The sequence below is a fragment of the Acipenser ruthenus genome, chromosome 29 (assembly GCF_902713425.1).
Source record: "Acipenser ruthenus chromosome 29, fAciRut3.2 maternal haplotype, whole genome shotgun sequence".
Classification (NCBI taxonomy): Eukaryota; Metazoa; Chordata; class Actinopteri; order Acipenseriformes; family Acipenseridae; genus Acipenser; species Acipenser ruthenus.
The window spans coordinates 5,655,180-5,675,561 of record NC_081217.1 but is presented as its reverse complement, the minus strand read 5'-3'; the positions used below and the strand labels follow the sequence as shown (position 1 = coordinate 5,675,561).

The 20,382-nt window shown below is 37.0% G+C and overlaps 1 protein-coding gene across 1 annotated transcript; it reads left to right on the top strand.

The window, feature by feature from the left end:
* Nucleotides 1-6,416: 6,416 nt before the first annotated feature.
* Nucleotides 6,417-8,136, top strand: LOC131702052 (class E basic helix-loop-helix protein 23-like). Its single transcript, XM_059003625.1, has one exon. It carries the CDS (start codon nucleotides 6,663-6,665, stop codon nucleotides 7,362-7,364), a length of 702 nt encoding a protein of 233 aa, XP_058859608.1. The 5' UTR covers nucleotides 6,417-6,662; the 3' UTR covers nucleotides 7,365-8,136.
* Nucleotides 8,137-20,382: the final 12,246 nt, after the last annotated feature.

Sequence of the window (20,382 nt, the reverse complement as noted above, 5' to 3'; positions counted from 1 at the left end):
ATGTGGGATTCAAAGCCTTCGGAGACAAGAGAGCTGTTTTCTGGTGCAGCTGATGTTCCTCAGATTTCCGCAGTCTTCAGTTCATTGTAAACTAGATTTCCCTGTGCTTGACTACCAGTACCTTACAATCCCCACGCGGATTTCTTAACCTTTGTGCAAAATTATCAGATCCCTTAGAACAAGAATGTAACCGTTCTTGCTTCTTGTTAGCTAATTTCAACAGCATGGGTCAACATTATCTTTAATTGAAGTTCTATAATATCTATGATTAGATAATAACATATTTCTAGATTATTTTATAGTGTTTAAAACCACTTTTAACTGATCACACATCTATCCTTAAAAGAAGTTTATTAATAATAATAATAATAATAATAATAATAATAATAATAATAATAATAATATTGATATACGACAGTTGATTGATTAATGCATCACAGAGCATTCTTTTTTAAAATGATCAAACCTTCACAGTTAGTTAAGCATCAGATGCTCAATTATACATTTTTTCCAACCTTGACACAAATCCTCCATCTCAAATAATTTGGATCTACTGTTTTATCTTTAATCTTTCTATAAAGAAACAATGCAACCATTCAACAAAAAAATAGAAAGATAAGCAAACCCTTTCTATTAATACACATAGCGTTGTCCTTTTAAAGAAAGCAATCTCTGGCAGTCTTAATGATCATTTCAATTACTCTCTTTATACTTTTACTAAGGGGGATTACCATTTTAATAACCTTCAAACATGCCTTAATTTTAGGCTTAACCCAGGGTCTGTGATCCATCTCAATTTATGGTTCCCTGCATAGAAGCAACTGGAATTGATTAATTTGGTTGTTTCATTTTCTTGAGCAATTTCTTCTGCCTTTATTTCAGGTATGAAATATAATAAGTAGGCTTCCCTTTTCTCTCGCATATTACCTTGTTTATTCTTCTTATTTTAATACATTCTGCACCTTTATCTGAATGTATCTGAAACAGCAAATTATTGCAATCATAGCGAGAAATATGCAATCGCTGTAAACAACGGGCACAAGTTGCTGTTACTGTTTTTGGGAAGCATAGTGCAAAGAAAATTCCTTTCCGACCATAATTATGCTATCATGCCTTCATCATGACATTGTTTTAGACAAGTCTTCATGTAGCTTGATGAACCGATCCCCCACAAGTAATCAGCCAGGTGAAATAGCCAGGGCTTTTAATCTTGACAGGGTTAATCAGAACTTCTGAACAATCAATGAATCACATATCTTCAAAGTCCTGTAAGATATGGAAGGCTGTTTGCTTACATTGAGCTCTATCATTCCTGTATCACGTAAGACCATCCCTGAGCAGATCAGACTGCCTAGCATTCAAACCACCACTGGGTGCAGTATTCCAGTATCCTGGTATTCCCACCAGCACAGGATGACTCCTCTTGCAGCTCTCTGACTGCTCCCATGCACAGTATTGCAGGTCTTTCCTGACATCAGCCTTCAGGATTGTTCCCTTGGTTACTGAATGTCTTTCCTCATTTTAATCTTGCTCATTGTTTAGTGAATTCCTCTATTAAAGGCAGATGGTACTTTTTTTAATGTGGCAGAAATTAATGGGAGTGGGAGTCCCCAGCTCCCCTCCTCCACCTGCATGATTATTCCTTCCTAACGCAAAGAGCACACAGTGAAAGTACAGGGATAGAAATAAGACTCCTATTGCATAGCAGTTTCACCCATTCCAGGTTTCGAGCTTGATTAGCCACAGTGCATACATAGGAAACAAGCTCAGGTGTGTCTTATTAAACTCGTAGTGAAACCAGGAATGGATCAAACTGCTATGCAATGGGAGTCATATTTCCATCACTGAAGTATCTGAAAGAAACATGCTCCTTTATAGTCAATGTACTGCTTGATTGGAGTTTACTATGAACATGAAACTACTTGCCCTACGTGTTCAATAAAGAAAAGTATTTAAAGTTGGCCAACAGCAGTACTTTCATAAAGCAGGAAGTTGAAGAAACAGGAAGTTGTCAAAGCCTTTGATAATCAGCAGCCTCCCTTGTTGCTAGGGAACCTCTGCTTGACCATTCTCTTTCTTCCTCCCTGTGTCTATGCTTTTAAGGAAGTGAAAGATGGTTGATTTTAGTCAAGACATGACCATTAATAATGAGTGCTTAAGCGTACGAGGTCGGGCAGTCCTGTGAATTAATAATGCATTACATTTGTGTCAGATATAAAACAAAATGGCAATAACTTGATTATGAATAACTTCATTATTAAATTTCTGTACAGTAAAATGGTTCTTTTAATATATTCTGATTTTTTTATGTGAATTGAAGTTAACTCGTGTGCTAGAATTTCTGGGCCTGTTTTAACCTGCTATTGTTTCAATTGAACAAAGACAAAAAAAACAAATAAATAAAATCCCATCTTTAACAGCAAGAAAAAGGGGGAGGTTTACCAGATTGGGGATCACTTGACAAACACCTTTTCAAATGACTTTGGATCTAAATTAGCAAAGGGTTACAACGAAAACAGGGCTGTTGACAAGATAAAATGTGGTAATCGTATGAATTTGGAGCTGGCATTCAGCCAACATTTACCACAGCAATATTGGCGTGTGAGGATACAGTACAGAGGGAGGGTATTCAGTGGCATGCAAGCCTGTCCTGCAAAGCATCCTCCAGAGAGCCTGTAAGACACCAGTGACCTTCACTGGAAGCTGTGAAGTGTGTGTGTGTGTGTGTGTATGTGTGTGTGTGTGTGTGTGTGTGTTGTGAACTTTGCTAGCATTTGGCACTGGCACACCAATCAGGCTAGCAGCAGCCACAGCTCTGCTCACGCACATATGATAGCACGATAGCCCTGCTGAAGTGTCTCAATCCCGCTTGCCCCAGTGCTCCAGGCTTCAGTTTGGTGGCCCTCGTACACCAGCCAATCACTGTCCAGTATTCTGATCTGTTCTGCTATCTTTTGTGTGTGCAGATATCTGATTCCTATTGATGTGTGTGTGTGTATATAAATATATTTAACATCAGTGCAATACATTATCATTATGAGCCACTGCTGTGTTACACTTTAAAATATCTTCAGAATAGAATTCTAGCTTTTTAGCTATGCAATGTAAGCACAATGCAGTATTTATAGATGTGTCCATTGCTCTTACTGTACATTGCTTCGGAAATCTGACGGGGGTTGCTCACCTGTCATAAAGCATTAATGCTAGCCACTAAATCACAGCTCTGCATCAGCACCTTTTCTTGAGCAAGCCTACCACCTGCTGGTGAGACGTTGCAGTGGATTTCTCTATTTTCCGTGTGTTTTTCTGTTCGAGCAGGCAGTCTGCAGCACAGTATTGGGAAGTGTTTCTGATAATGTGATCTCTGTTCAAAAGGCACTCCTTGTTAAAGACATACTAGTAACTCGTGAATACATTTACGTGAGAGGATCATCTTCCAGCAGGTTAACTGAAATGTATGTGTTAATTTATAACGAACCCATTTCAAATACATTCTCAAAAGAGTTTCAGCCAAACTGTCATATGCTTTCGATTCCATGTGGGACAGTGTCCAGGACACTTGGGTCTGAGCATGTATAAACAAGCAGTGATCACTCTCTTCTTTTTTCACATGGTTTCTTTTTCACATCTACATTTTGCCATGAGATGACGATCATGTCGGGGTATTGCCGGTAAAACTTTAAAATAACGCCCGCAAATTCATAATGATTTCCGGCTGAATACCACAGGAACAACACCTGAATATCTTCTGCGCTTCCTCCGAGTTCTGAAGAAATTCAGTTTGAATGCAGCCTTGTTAACTCATGTGGGTTTAAATACCCGTATTTATTCCATGTTCCTTTTGTAACATGAGGTTGATCACATGTTTAAGGCATGAATTCACGCATGAATTAACACTTCTCACAATGAATGCATGCCGTGATCGGCATTATTTCTTACGCAGAAACGTAAGTGAAATGTACAGTATAAGTTCAACCGACTACCTGAAAGTAAGGAACTTGAACTGAAAGTTTTCATTAATGGTACTGTACCATGTATCACTGTTGGGGTATTTAGAGCCATTGCAATTGAAATCATTAAAATAGTTCAGATGGAGACCTGCTTTGAAAGAGGACAGGTACATGTAGGTTCGGTGTCTTATATTTCAGTTTTACTGACCATGTCTTAGACTGATTAGCGGTATGCTGTGTGGAACATTTTATATTCAACACTATTAGGATAGAGATCCTATCGAATGAGCTGTACTTCTACAAATTGCCGCTAGTTGTCCGTAGCGAGCTACTCGTGAAAGTGTCCTATTTTATACTGGTTCAAAAGTGAACTGATCCGTGTTTTTAAGAACTTGAAAAACAAAACAAAAAAGTTTAGTTGAGATAAGATGAGGGATTTCTGAATCGAAATGAATTAAATCGTTAAATGTATTTGCTTTACTAGCCTTTAATAAACTGTATTAGCTGGCATAAGTGTATGTTGTATTTTTTTTTAACAACATCTCTTGCATACTGAAAACATCACCAGGTCATACGGTGTCCTGTATCTGAAGCATGTTTCTGCATGGGGAAAAAAAGAGACGACTTTGGGAAACATGACGGATGGCGTCCTTCAGTGTTCGTCTTTACTTGTTTTTCATACAGCCGGATAAATTGCATGACAATTAGTGCAGAACTAGATCACCGGTTATTCCCGTGGAATACGTTGAGGGTTCCATTCTGTAATATAAATAGGGCATAATATGAAGAAAAAAACAAACAAGTAATTATAAGTGTGAAAGAAAAAACTAACAAGTTGGCTATTGGTAACCTTTTCAATTACTGCTTCTGTACAGGCTAAATAAGATTTTAAAAAGATGCGGCCCTTGTGGCTTATGTTGGAGTGTGCTTGGCTACTATATACGATTACTGTACGTTATATACTGTTATCGTCTATGAGAATACAAATAAAATATGTGTTTTATATTGGTAAATATATATATATATATATATATATATATATATATATATATATATATATATATATATATATATATATTTTTAAAGGAACACCATTTTATTACTTTTAGTACCACTTATTTATTTTTTTCAGATAAGTAATGTTGTTTTTGTATTTAAAAAGCGATATTTTAAAGTGTACACCTCACATTTATACTCAGAAGCTTTGCATTCACACTGATAAACAAACCCTGAACCAAATTAACGCCTGAAAACAAACACGATCAGATATAAACGAGATGACTGTAGCTCGTTTGGAACCTACACTATGACACAATTGTACTTTGGTTTGTGTCATCAGTGGGACATTCTGAACTCAATCAATATGCTGATTTGTAAGCGTTACTATAAACAGGATCCGAGGAAGCAGGTTTCATATTTTAACAGTGGTTGCTTCATGAACTGTTATACTTTTCTTTGTCACTTGGTGGCGACGTTAAATAAGTGATGATGAAATATAAACTACAGCATCTGTGAACTTGAACCAGTAATAAATGCAAGACCAATATCTATGTTCTTGAGTTCTATAGAGCAGCAGTGTGGAATAGTGGTTAGGGCTCTGGACTCTTGACCGGAGGGTCGTGGGTTCAATCCCAGGTGGGGGACACTGCTGCTGTACCCTTGAGCAAGATACTTTACCTAGATTGCTCCAGTAAAAAACCCAACTGTATAAATGGGTAATTGTACGTAAAAATGTTTTTTTTAAAAAATTATGATATCTGTATAATGTGAAATAATGTAGAATGTGATATCTTGAAACAATTGCATGTCGCCCTGGAGAAGGGCGTCTGCTAAGAAAAAAAAAAAAAAGTTCATAATTATTTTGAATACCATGACGTGTAAGTCTACAGTGAAATGTCACTTCGAAATTAAAGAAGTTGTCATAAATTAAAATTAAAATCCACATTGGCGATGTATCACCATATTTGATTAGGCTGCAGAGGTTAAAATACTATTACATTAAAAGCCCTAAAAGATTGAAACATAACTGATAACTTTCAGGCTTTGAAAAAACTGGTGCCACAGCATAATTTCTAGGCAACCCGTGGTAATTTACAAGGTCTCATAGCGTGCCACCGTATATGCAAATAAATGTTGTCAATAACGTGTAATTGATAACTATTACACATGTGTGCACTTTTGTTTTGTGAACAGGCATCTAACTCTGACGCAACGTGCAGGTAATATGTGAAACTCCAATCATACAATGGAATCATAAGCAAAATACGTGATACGCATTTATATGTATAGGTATCGGAAAAGTGAGACTTGGCTAAAGCAAACTGTATTATAGTATGTCTTATTTTATGGCTGTGGTTCTAGTAACCTCCCTTCTGATTTTAAAAGGGTTTCATCCTATTAATTAAAACGCCTTCCTGATTGGGTGGATAGTTAATCCCAGTGGGCAATTCTCCCTACTAACTAGCAAGTGCGACGGAAGATGAGTCACATCCTGCCCAAGGCTAGGGCACGGCGCACTGTGCGGCTCCGTCTGGAAGAAGCTCGCTTAGTTTCAATGAAACGTCTTCGATAGTTTTAACAGCACTGTTCATGTCAAAGTAAAGAAGGGCAAGAAGATTACATTAAGAACAGAAAAAAAACAGAGGAGCCTGGAAAAAAAGCAAGACCCCCAAAGAAAAAAACTACTTTTTGCGAAATTGACTTGCATTAGAAATGAACGTTGGAGAAGAAGGTATTTTCCATGGTGCTGATGCGAGAATGGATGAACTGAAATCAATAAGCAATGACGCGCTAATTGATCTGACACAGCGCTACGGTCAATCTGCTTTCAGCTTCGGAGCTGGCCATGGTGCTGGAAGTGCTGGGCGCTATCCCGGATCTGTAGGTGCTGATTTCCTTACGAGTCAAACAGCAAAGTCTACGGAAAGCGGAGGTGAGCACACAAGCGACGAGGACGACGACAGCTTTGGCCCGGTGGATTCAAAAGGAGGCCCCGCATTTGGCGCAGATAAACGCACCAAAAAGCCCAAGGAACAGAGATCACTCCGGCTGAATATCAACGCAAGGGAGCGAAGGAGAATGCACGATCTAAACGACGCCTTGGATGGTCTTCGGTCAGTGATCCCTTATGCTCACAGCCCTTCTGTAAGAAAACTTTCCAAAATCGCTACTTTGTTGTTGGCCAAGAACTACATCTTAATGCAGGCACAGGCTTTGGAGGAAATGAGGAGGGTAGTGGCTTATTTGAACCAGGGACAGACACTAACTTCTCCCATTCCCGCAGCCCTGGCCCCCTTTGGACAAGCAGCCGTGTATCCATTCACCGGGACCGCTCTGGCCACCTGTGCCGAAAAATGTACTACTTACACCGGAGCACCTTCCAGTCTCTTCAAACACTGCAGCGATAAACCTTGACGGAGCTTGCCTATGCACACTTCCAGCCATGCACCCATCTGTCAGTCTTTCTACTTATTTGCGTCATTTTGTTGGGAAAGGACATTGTTATCATACATAACCCTAAACTATATTTAAATAACGGCTGAAACGTTTCACCCAGATTTAAAATACGATAATATAAGATCTTTCTTTAGCAAAGACTAAGATTAGTTTTGGAAATGAGCATTCAAAAACGCTGTTAACCTTAAAGATGTCTCTCTCTCTCTCTTAATTTAACTTAAAAATCCTTTGCAGTCCTAATGAATCAATGTTCATGTCATTTACAGAGTTACATGCGAGAATTATATTAGTGACAATGCCTGTTTTAGAGATTTGCCATAAATGAAAGTCTTATACCATTACAGGATATGTAAACGGTTTAACTGTGATCTATGCAACATCACTACATCGTGTAGATTATCTGTGGATGTGGATCTATTGTAATTAGTGTTTATAATGCTCGAGGTGTCTGTCGACTTGTACGGGGTTTTGCTACTAAATGAAATATCATTACATCAAATCAAATGTAAAAGTTATATTATGTAAGATATTCGAGCTGTGTTGAAAATGTTGACTTTGCTATTGAACAAATCACTCGATTGTACTGTATGTCTGTGCGATACTTCTAGGAATCAAAGATTTGGATTATAAGGTCTTGATTTTAAAAGTTTTATTCGCTTGTGCTGCAAACATTGAATTTCATATATTGTTTATATGTATTTATAATTAAAAAAAAAAAAAAAATGCCTGAATCGGATTTTTCTGAACTTTCCGCTTACTTATTTGTGTTGCTTTATCTATCTATCTATCTATCTATCTATCTCTTTCTGTGGGTCTTGTATGACCTCTTCCACTTCTACATATGTTTGTTTTAAAGATACACTAACTTCATTACAGTAACGTTAGAGACTACACCATTTGTAGTTTTTATTTAAAAGTTGTGTTTTAACAGATATTTGAAATTACTGTTGCGTGTCAATGCTATTGATGACAGAACAGTTCTGTATTCAGAGTTACTGTTTAAAACAAAATTAAAAAGCACAGTACATTTGTAAGCGAAAGAATACCAACACTAGGAGTTTTTAAAAAGTCTACTAAAACACTTTCTTTTTTGTAGATTTGTAAATGGTCTATAATTCTGGAACAAAAAAACAACCTATCCCGGTTTCAATGACTACATCTCCGGTCGAATTATGTAGAATATGTGTAGTTTGTTATTTATAATAATAATAATAATAATAATAATAATAATAATAATACTTCATTAAATTGACACAATATTGCGTTGTAGCGTATAAAAAACAAACAGAAATAAAGTAATACAACAACTATAAAACAACCCTTAAGCTCTCCATTAAAATATAAACTAAATAACTTTGCTCAAGTCCAGACAGGAGATACATATCATTAAACATGGTTAATGGTTGTTTGGGAGTCACCTATAATAATGATACACTTTCTATAGTCTATCACTATATCTCTCTTGCTGTGTCAGCGTTGCTATAGGGAGGGGTGTAGAAACAGCCTCCGGGTGCACTGCCTGTCTTCGGGTATTTGTGTTACAAAGCCCCGATGCACCTACCCCTGCTATTAACCCAATTTCCACGGCTGTCTCCACTGTTATGCTAATTGGAAAATCATGTGGGGGCATTAAGACTCTCTCATACTTTCAGTTTTAGACTTCTGTGAAGTACTGGAGTTCTGGGGGGAAAAAAAAGATGGTTAGCAATTTTTATGTTTTTAGAACAATTAAAAAAACAATTAGCAACAATGACTCCCGTTCAATTGTTGTTAATAATAATAATAATAATAATAATAATAATAATAATAATAATAATAATAATACTAAAAAAATATTACGATTCAGCATCTACAACAAAAACAATATTGTACACATACAATTAAATTATGTACATAGATGTAACAAATATAATAAGAGTTTCTATTAAATAAAAAAACAAATAGCAATGGGTCTTAAGTAAAACAAATATGAACAAATAGATAAACAAACGAATTGATGTTATTTACGCAAAATAACTCGGTTCCTCGAATATCTGCTGATAACAAACGTGTTTGAATCCAAAACTAATTTTTAATATAATTTGTGAAAGTGGAACGCATATTGCCCCATAGAAACGACATACAAAATGCCCCAAGTTAGTTATCTGATGAAAAAAACCCGTGACGCCTTTTTTTTTTTTTTACATAATTGTTATTTATAGAATGATTAGTAGCCTATGTATTGTTGTTGTTGGCGCTGACGGTCTAAATAAGCATTACATAACCGGGTGTTAATGCAAACCAGCTTGCTGTAGTTGATGCAGTTTCATACAGTAAAAATAAAAAGTAAAGTTTGTGTTCAGTCCTGATGTTACTGAAACACCTTTCTGTTTAGAGTACAAGCACAGTCCGGTACAAACTGTGACATTTACGCATTACATAAAATACATTTTCACTTAATTTACGTTTTTTTTGTTTTTAAATTACAAAACGTGACATACCACATACCAGTACTGTGCCAGGCAGGGACTGCAGAATTTGTGACAACTAATTAGTTAAGAGTTGTTCCACCATGAAGAGCATTGAGCGCACCGGTGAATGACTGATGCCTGTAGAACCGAATGAGATATTTCCAACGACAGGCCAAACAGTTGTTGGTAGAAAGAACGCTGACCTTTAAAAGGTAACATATTACAGTTTCACAGTAGTGACGTCGTAATACATCTTTTTTACACGGTGCTCCTGGAGAACAGCGGGCCCTGTTATATTAGGCCTTACAAGATTTAACCACTCTGTACTTCAACTCGGTCCTTGGCCAACCCAATGAACTTTCAGCTGACAAAAGACGTTTTAGAAAATCAAATACATTTATATGCCCTATGCTATTTATTTTAATTCGGTTAATCGTAGAAAATGAATGAAAATAAAATAGCTCTACATTTGCTGTTTTTTGCCTGAATTTGTATTGTCCTAAAACTCTTTCTCTCAGATAAAAAGTTAATTGATTTGGGCCCGTAATTTAAAGATTACTTTGCTTCGATAACGTTGAACTGCCTTATACATTTCTTATTTAAATATAACAAATACATATATACCTGTATTGGTTTTTATACCCGTTGAAACTTGTAAGACAAATACAACGGTTAGTATAATTATAAAAACAAGTTGGAGTCTGAAAAGAGCAAGTGTCTGAGCCAATGACAAAGGCCCTTTAAATTGTTCAGCCAATCACTGCCGCGTGAAGTTGAAGGCAACACAATCAGGTTAATTCTTAGCTGCGCACGTTTAAAGACAATGGGTACGTTCACAGAGAAAATTCTGTGCAGAATCTGACCAATTTAGCCAGTGATCTCCGTGAACGCACCCATTGGCTAAATTGGTCAGATTCTGCAGAGAATATGCGCAGAATGATATCCGTGAACGCACCCAATGTGTTCAGCAGTAAACGTAGAGTTGTTTATTGAGGATCTTTCACAAGGTTGTTGTTCCCCTGTGGTCAAATAACGTGTTGATGTGTTTAAAGCTCATTTCTTTTATTTACAAACACTGCAAAAAAACAGCACTTAAAGAAAGGTGAGTTAAATAAGTATGGAAATTCTTAGGCCTACGTTATAACTCCTGAAAACGATATGGAAGCTAACCCAAGCAAACTGTGTTTCAGTAATCAGTGTTTTTATGGTTAGCATTGTTTGTGTATATTGTACACCACTTTTTGTCCAATACATCTAATGCTGTAATATTGGGGGTGGTGGTGTTATACTTGTTTATAATAAGGAGAAAGAAAAAAAAAATAATACTTCATGTATTTCTTAAAAAAAGGTAAATACAATGAACCAGTATGTGGATATATCAGGGGAATCAGTGTATTTCCTGTGACTTTAAAAGTATTTGAGTTAAACTTATATTTGAGTTTAATGAGTTTTGAAAGTATGAAACATGATTTCGCTAAGTTCTGCAAACCCCCAAACCTGATTTTATTATTGCATGAATTTTTATATATATATATATATATATATATATATATATATATAGTATCTTAATTGAACGAAGCTGCTTTAGTCCTGTCATAATAAAATGCATCTCTTGAATGGAGTCTCTCAAGCACGTGGCAGGTATCTGCCGAAAAGGCTTTCCTGGACAGCCATTCATTGGGGTTTGTCCTCGCCTTATACACATGGACACATTTGACAATACAATGGCGCACTATTCATTCTGGCATATGGCAGTGCTGTTTTATTTACTTATCTGACTTAACATCATTTAATTAGAATAAAGGGAAGCAAGCTATTACTTTAACTTCTGCAGTAATTTACTCGCTCCATATGTGCAGGACAAAAGAAAGCTTTCTAATGGGTCTATTCATTTACAACAAAGAGCAAATCCTGTATTATCTACTGCTTTTCAAGAGCGCGATCAAAAATGCATGTGTGTGTGCTTTTTTTTGTATTATATGGTTTGTTTTAAATTGAATTTGTTTGTATTTTAGGACGATTTTATATAAACCCACTGCACTTTTCTGCTTGACCATGGTCCTTGTGAAGGTAAGACTTGATGTTTCCTGCAATGTTAGTGCATACTTTATAAGAGAAAATAAACAGCCAAATGCTTCTGTTCTCTGTTACATTGCATGTGCAAATGTATATAGAAATACATACAAATGAGGTTTATGTAACCTTTATAAACTAGGCAATATACTGTAATAACTGGCCTCACTACTCACCTCAGTTGATATATGTATTAATAGTAATGATCATGGCATGTTGGCCAGGAGTTTCCAATTCCCCTTTTCAAGTTGTGCTGAAAATACCCCTTCCTGTTGTATATGCCAGTTTAAAGGACACACAGTATGAAAATAAATGTAATTTAAGAGTGAAAGGAAAATATGAAGCAGGCGTAATTACAGAAAAGATGATTATATTTCATTTTGATGTCTCATACAGTAGGTTGGAAATAAGGTATTTTTTACTATCTCGGGTCTCTTTGATTATGTGTTCTCCCAATAACTGGGTAATATAATCTACAGAGACTATTGTTAAAAATAAGAATAACTGTGTTTGCATGTTTGGTATATTCCTATTTTTAGGTTGTTGCAGGTAGGCAATCTATCAGTGTGGATGTCAGAAAGAGAGACATCAGACTTAGTCCTGTGAGTACCAGTAAACATCTCCTGATATTCATATTAAGGGCATATAGCAGAATCATTTGCACCAGGATTTTTATCTGAAAAAGAGAGAGGTGTTATGCTGTAAGTAAAGAGAACAAACCGTCATTCATGCATATTGTTTTACATTTTATAGGATAATCAACCTTATTAATATATTTCACATAAGCCTACTACTCTACAGCTGACAATAACAGCAAATGCTTGTGTCAAAGTGCTGTTTTATTTACAAACCTTATTATAATCTACACAAATTCTGCCTGGAGAAATGTCTTTTTGAAAGAGGAAGCCTGGTGTGTTTTCATCACATTCTATCATCAATGCATGTTATGCATACTTTATATTGTTTAACAGTACGCTTGACAGAGCCAAGCTTGCTATCCTTTAACATCATCTTAAAAGTGCAATGCTTCTATACTGTTAAGTTTAGTAATGGTTGTTTTTTGAAATCGCAAGAGAGAAATGCTTAGATTTCTTTCTTTTTTTTCTACAGTAACACAAAACACAGCGTGGTCCGCATGACATCATGCCCGCTGTTCCTCCAAGCCTCATATTGTCGAAAATAATGAAGGCGTAGTCAGTTGGTTCTGAAAAACATTGTGATTCAGTCCGATGTCCGGCTAGTCAGTCTAGATCCATTGGGACTCCATTCGTTATTTTAATAAGACAGGGGCAAATCTAGTATATGGCCGCAAACCCTATGATGTATGAGCAAGGCAAAGTGTTTGCCCATTGCCACAAGGCACCTGACACAATAGATTTTAATCGGTGCTGTTATACCGAACGAAGGAAGAAAACAGCATATCGGTTTAATTTTAATAAATGATGTCTGGCTGTAACTTGATATGTCAGAGGTTTATAAATTCTACCAGTGTTCATAAGCCAGCGTTGGGAGAAGTACATTAGGAAACAAGCGCGGTCAGCTGCAAAAAAGGTCACCTTCCATTGGGCGACAGCCGCACTAGGAGCTCACCAGACTCTGCTTGATGTAGTATCAGAGGTGACAATCAAGGCAGGCTTATCCCAGACAAACAGTAATCACAGTAATGGTCCCTAGAAAAACAAACTGGTGGGGAACTTTGCAGAATACAGAACAGAGAGCTTCCCGTTTCCCCCACCATACCAGCAGAACGAGACTGTCACTCGTTCCAAGCAAGGAGGATGTTCATTAATTAATGACAGAACCAGTGTAGTTTGCCATTAATAATCCGAGAAGTGAAGAGCCGTGGAGGATGGCAGGTAAAGTCTGAGTTCAAGCTGGCTCACTTTTCAGGTAATATACATTAGCTTCTTCCAATTAAATGAAGATATCCTCTCCTCCCTCTCTCTTTCGCACAACCTGATTCAAGCCTTGTGTTTAATTGTGCGTTGAATAATTCAAGATTCTTTCTAAAGGAATATGAACGACTGTAGTTTTGTTGTGTAGCTGCACTCCATGTGGAAATACATCAAGACTTGTTAATTTGCAAAGTAGTACAGTATTAAAATAGGTCCGCAGCAGTACGTCATAAGCCAGCTGTAGAGAAAAAGATTGTCTGTAATTGGCCTGTAACAATTTATATTTACAGAATACAGAATTTACAGAATACACTTGCTACAGCAAGTTTCATGTTGGCACATATGGGTACAAAATGTGAAGTCTGCAAAAAAAAACAAAAAACATGATCTGTTGTCTTCGATTTATTTTTATGTTAAATTTAGTGATTTTTCCCTAAAAGCAGATGGAAATGCAAACCATTTTTTAAAATCTATATATACAAATACATCTAGTTTGTATACTGTTTAGGAAGAACAATTGAAGGGTGTGATTAATACTGTATTGCATTTATGAGTCATATCTTCATTCAGGTAAAAAGTACAGTACTTGTCCAAAGAACTGCAGTGTCTTAGTTGCATATTGTTTTAAACATTTTCATCTTATTTTGTGGTGTGCTGGTGCAGATTGGGTACTGGGTTTCTCCCTAGAGATGGCTACTTGCATATTAGCGCACACTTTTTGGTTTTCACTTATTTACTAGTTTTGTTGATTTTGCTGTGTATGTTTTGCCTTTGTAAAGTAGGTGTCTGTTTTATTGCAGTTATTAAACTCAAAACCTCACAGGGAGCTCACCTTTTCAGGAAGGTGCAATTGCAGCCCAAAGTCGATAATCAATATTGACCATGTTGTTCTGATTTAATGTGGAGACAAATCCATTACATTAACATCAAACCGTTCTGTAAAATGGATTTGAAGTCACTACTATTCTACTAGTGATCACTGCAAAGCTGTCCCGTGACTAAGTTTACTGGAAGCAGCACTTTTACAAGGGCACTATTTAACAGCGAGCGGATGTAGACCAGAGCAAGTAGGGGAATGAGATGCTGATAGAAAGCAAGTGAAAGGGAAGATTAATAGCATTTATCACAGCCGATAGACTTCCAGTTTCCTAATTAAAATTGTTAGAACATGGAAGTGGCCAAGGATCAGTGGCTTTTAATGAGGACCTTGTAGGCTGATTTGGGTCTAATTTTCTGCTTAATAAGGCCGGTTTAAAAAGTAATCTTGGAGGGATGGGACGCCTCTAAACCTGCTCATTATCAATAATAGCGCTTCACTTAAGCACTTCAGGAAATGTTGTGTTTAATTAATATAGCAGTGGCACGTGGATTCGCTGACAGACTGAGAAAAAAAAAATTGATGAAGAACTTTCAAGGACACCAAATTCATTAAGCAGCTTCATTATAGCCTACATGACTGTTTAACTGTGTCATTTTAAAGCCAGTATCGCTTTTCGAAGTGTGTGTTGTGTTGTGCAATAAAGAAAAAGCCTTTTTAATAGAACTCTTAATAGCATTAACAGCCTCGTAATACGTTTGCGATCATTTGATCTTGAAAAAAGAGTAAATAGAGAGAATGATAAAGAGCAGTGATGTGGTATTTGAACAGACCGCCGAGGATACGTCTCCATACCTGATATGAAGTGTGGAATTCCACTTTTTTAACTGGCTGACTAACATGTTAACAAATGTACATTTTTAAGAAGAAAAAAACTGCTCTCCTTAGTAAGCTAGTTGAGTGTTTGGTTTGAATGGCTAAGTGTTGCTTTAAATAGATTGGATAAAACGAAATTCCCCTCAAGAACGCCTGGGATCTCCTTAATAAAAGAGATGTCCATTGCTGCTAGAAACTGTTAAAGTTTCAGTTTCCAAAGCGGCTCCTCCAAAGAGCTGGGTTATGACAAGGTCTGCGGTAAGCCACTACTTATAGCCTGAACGCTGCTTTATATCCTGAAAGAGTTAGATGATAAAGACACATAAAGCTACTCTATCTCATTGCTGTAATCTTCTTACTGTGGACGAGGTTCAATATCTGTATCAGCTGATGGGGATGTGATGCAGTTTGTACAGCATTTCTTATTAAGTGAAGTGTGCGTTTTGTGACAAAGGAATAAACACATTCCAAGGCAGGAGTTGTAAACTACAGTACCCCCCCCCCCCCCCCCCCTCCACTGTACCTAAGTTCCTGGACCTTCTTAAAATAACAGGTCTGGGAAGGTTCTTTTAAGGATGATTGCTCTTCTTAGTCTGTAATAGGATAGATTAGTCTGCAATTTACATGATGAGGTTAAAAGATGATAAATGGAGTGCCAAACTCATTGCTGGCAAATGTGGGGTATTATAAGAAATGCTTCATCTGCATAGAAGATTGGAAATATATAATATCATCTAAAAAAATGTATGTCCAAATATTTTTTTTTTTTAGCAGTTTAACTGAGAGCATGTTTTACTAAAGACCAGAGCTACTTGTTTACATCAAATGCTGTTTTGACAGCATCCCTTTCGGTCTTTCTGTTTATCAGTATAAGTCAAGGACAAATGTTGATGCTAAACTGATAGACATTACCAAAAGAATACATGTCTAAACGTTTTAATCGGTGTTTAACGTGGTTCCTTCTGAGCATTTTGTAATGACCTTGAGCAATCTTGAAGAGGATCCAAGCTAGGAAAAGGGTCAGTCCTCAAGACTACACATTGTTGGGGCTTATTTGGTTCAATCCAGTGTTGCTAAATATGTGAAATGAACTAACCCAACAGAAACACTTACATTTGTTGAGGTGCTGAACACGTTTTTGCCACGTGTCTTCTTTTTCTTTTAAATTTCATTTGTATTTATTTAACCAGGACAGAACCCCTGAGTCACATCAAATGTCCATGGGGGTCCTGGCAATGGTCCTGTAGGGTTATTGGTAGCTGTGTGAAGACAAAACCAGACTGGCTGATAGATTGTGAGCTTGCTGTCCTCAGGAGCGACGGGCATGTTTTGTTTTGTAAGTGTTCATCTTTCTCATTAAAGTTTTATCTGCACCATTGTTTCTAGTGGTTGAATTAAGGACAAATTGACTTCTATAGTACAGTCGCTGAAGACAAGTGCTGGCTTATCCCCAAGGCAGAATCACTTAGATTTAACAAAGCCTTTTAGCATCCTTCTAGAGCAAGGGCAGAGGGTTTCATTGTAATCAGTACAATGGAAATCACATACAAGGTTCTGGACAGCGTTGTTGACTGTTGTGACTTTGTTTTATATGGCCCGTGTATGGGGTAATATCAGGGTCTTAGAGGATTTGAAGCACTAAACTGAGCGCTTTTATTCATGATTTGAGAGAGAATTCATGTGAATAGATTATAACGTGGAAAACAGATTTATTTTCAAGAAGGTATCTAAGTGTGTTTCGAGGACCTTTAGAAAGCAGGCATATGATTTGATGGTTGTAGATTTATTTCAATGTCTTTGTTAAAAAAGAAGTGGAGTCGGTGGATTACTGTGGTAATACATTAATCTAGGTCCGACTCCATTAAGTAATTTGTTATTGCAACTTTATAAATCTCTATTATTCAGATACTGTAATATAATCCTTTGTGACAAAAAGTATGGCAAGTCACTGATGGAAGACTATCACAGGCTGTTTTTTACACAAACACAAATACACATTAAGCCCTTCCTGTCCTGAATATGTCTGGAACCGGCACCTACCTACAGTATGTGCAAAACGTATGTAAAACTGTCACAGTTGTGGCTGCTCCATCCCAGATATTCCTCATTTGTAGCTCTGACTATTGCAAATACAAAACCAAAAGAGGAATCAATCGGTGGAACCAAATAAATGAAGCCATGGCTATCAAAAACAGCACAGTGTAACCCCTGTATATAATGGAAGCCATGCAAAGCCAGGGGTGCCGCACCCCCAGCACCCCTAGTTCCAGTGCCCCTGGAACAATGACACTTCTGAATCTGGGGGTACACCATTTCCCTGTTCATCATTGAGTTTTGTCATGCTGCTGCTGGAGAGCTTCATGTTTAAAATGTAGCAGAAGAAGGAATCTGTTGGCTACTACTGTACATGGGAATTGTATTTTGTATAGAGGGTACTTTGTGTTTGAGATAGCAAGATTTATCCTTCAGGTCTCCAAATGAGCAAAAAGTCATTTTTCTTCCTGTGATAATAGTTAATGTGTTTTTTGGTTGATGTCATTTTCAGTCTTAATTATCTTTCCTGGGTAATGTTTGTAATGACATTGCTGGCATGCTAAATGTCACATTGCAGCACAGTTTATGCAACTATTTCAGGAAGGTAAGCTTGAGTTTTCAGCTTGTTGTGAGTTTTGATATTCTGATTTTGTTTCTCAAGCAGCTAGTGTTAGCGAGACTCGGTTACCTGAAATCGGAATAAAAGAGAATATTGGGTTGTTAAACCAGAAGTTTAAAATATCCTCTCCCTCTGTAAAACACTTTGCAAACCTTTATCTTGTACATAATGTGCTGGAAGTGTATTTTAGAGGTAACTGTAAATATTGGTGCCCTTAAACCCACGCTATCTGTCCCTTTTCAAATTGGTATTAAAAACAAATTGCTTAAAAGAAATGTGTTATCTGCTTCTATTCCCTATGTAGGTCTCAAGAAAGAACCACGTGTTTTCGCACATGTCTTTTCATTTAATTAAAGAAAGCTCTCATCCTTACTAGCAAATGCTCCATTTTTACTCGCACTTCCTAGGTCACTTCACCTTAGCTAACCCTGCTGGATCAAATCACTACTGTAAATGAACATTCCCCATTGGGCAAAATAGGCCTTTTCATAAGTAAAGCCACCCTTATGGAATGTCCTCTTTCCTTAAAGCATTAAGGAGAGTGCACTGATGATGTCACTAGATGATGTCACCTTTCCAATGTATTAGTACATAGGAAGAAACTAAGCTTTGTTTCATTGGTTGAACTGAAACCCAGCTGACCACTTGCTTTTGTTTATCATTCTGCAGTTGACAAGAAAACAAATGCTAATTCTTACATGGAAAGATTTGTATTATAACAGTGAGTGAATCGTACATAGTAAATGTTGGATTTATCTACATCGGCTCAATTTTCATTTTAATCACCACAGTGGAATTCTTTAATCCCAGAGAGGTTGTTTGCAAACTTGTTTTATGTTTTGTATATTTGTAATATCACTGAGTAAGAGGATTACAAGAAATACATTGAGTGATTTAATCATGTTTTGAGTGGTAAATCGCTGGAAATGTAGAAAATGGACCTAAAGGATCACCTAACAATAATCCATATACCTAATACCTGACATGCACTGCTAGAAGCTTTTGTATGTAATATTTTATACAATCTTTTCAAAGAACCTTGGCAAACAAGGCAGGATAATCAATGGTGGTACTGTATGTACTGTAGATTTACTGATGTTTAAATCAATTAATTAGACACCATTGAGATTTCCTTCAGATCACAAACCACACAGTTTATTCTATATTTCCAACTGCCACAAGGATTGTATTGAAAGATGTTCATTTCCGTCAGCAACACATCGAGAGAGAATGGATTTCAGTAGGGATGCTGCCAACACAAGTTGACATTGGGGGCCGAACTCAATTTCTCCAATTCGCAGTGATGTCGGAAAGACCTAATGACTGGCCAATGCAAAACGGGATACAGGTGATTTTTGACTTTTGTGTAATGTCTGGCTGCAGATCAGATTGTAGACTGCCGATGGACCGGGCTGCAGTCCCAGATTGATAGTGATGAATGTTAGAGCAGAAGGATACGTGGCATCAGATGGTGAAGACGGTACTGACGATGTTCCTGAAGTTAGAGGGACTTCTTGTGCTTTCCAACCCCTTGAGTGTGAGGATATTTGCCTGTGTATTAAATCGTTTCTCCGTCACAGACAGCGGCTGATTAAGCTGTCCTGTAGTATGTCCTTTCCTGCGGGGTGAAACATGCTGCCATAATAAGAATCACATTAAGAGAGATTCACAGTTTGTATAATGCATTCTGAGAAAATGACTGCATGTGGTTTTGACTACATCTTGTGTTTTAAACTAAAGTATACAAATCAATTTCACTTCAGTAAAATTGTAAGAAATCCCCTGGTGATTAAACCTAAAAAGCTAGAAAGCTTAGAAATATCCAGGTCATCAGCATTATTTAAAAACATGTATTCAGTAGGATGTATAGGCAATTCAGAGCCCACTTCCCTTTAAGCAAAGCTAAAATTCTCTTAAAAGCACACATGGATTTTCTAGGTACCCAGGTGAGGTGATGTGTCTATCTGGAAGCTGCAAAAGAAACATTATTACACACTGCGAATTTCCAATGGAATTAAGCCCAAAATTAAGCATTATCGCTCAATGAGCATGGTGGGATTTGTCTGTGCTATTCTCAAAGACAGCCGAAATGCCTCTCCAGATTCACAGGGATTTAACCTAACCTTGTTCGAGCTGCAGATACATCCAGCAAATATATTATATTGTAATTAACAATATGGCAAAATACTGATACATCAGCAGTCATCTTATT

What these genes read in the sequence shown, in the direction of transcription:
- LOC131702052 (XM_059003625.1), top strand. Translation starts at nt 6,663, where the DNA reads ATGAACGTTGGAGAAGAAGGTATTTTCCATGGTGCTGATGCGAGAATG.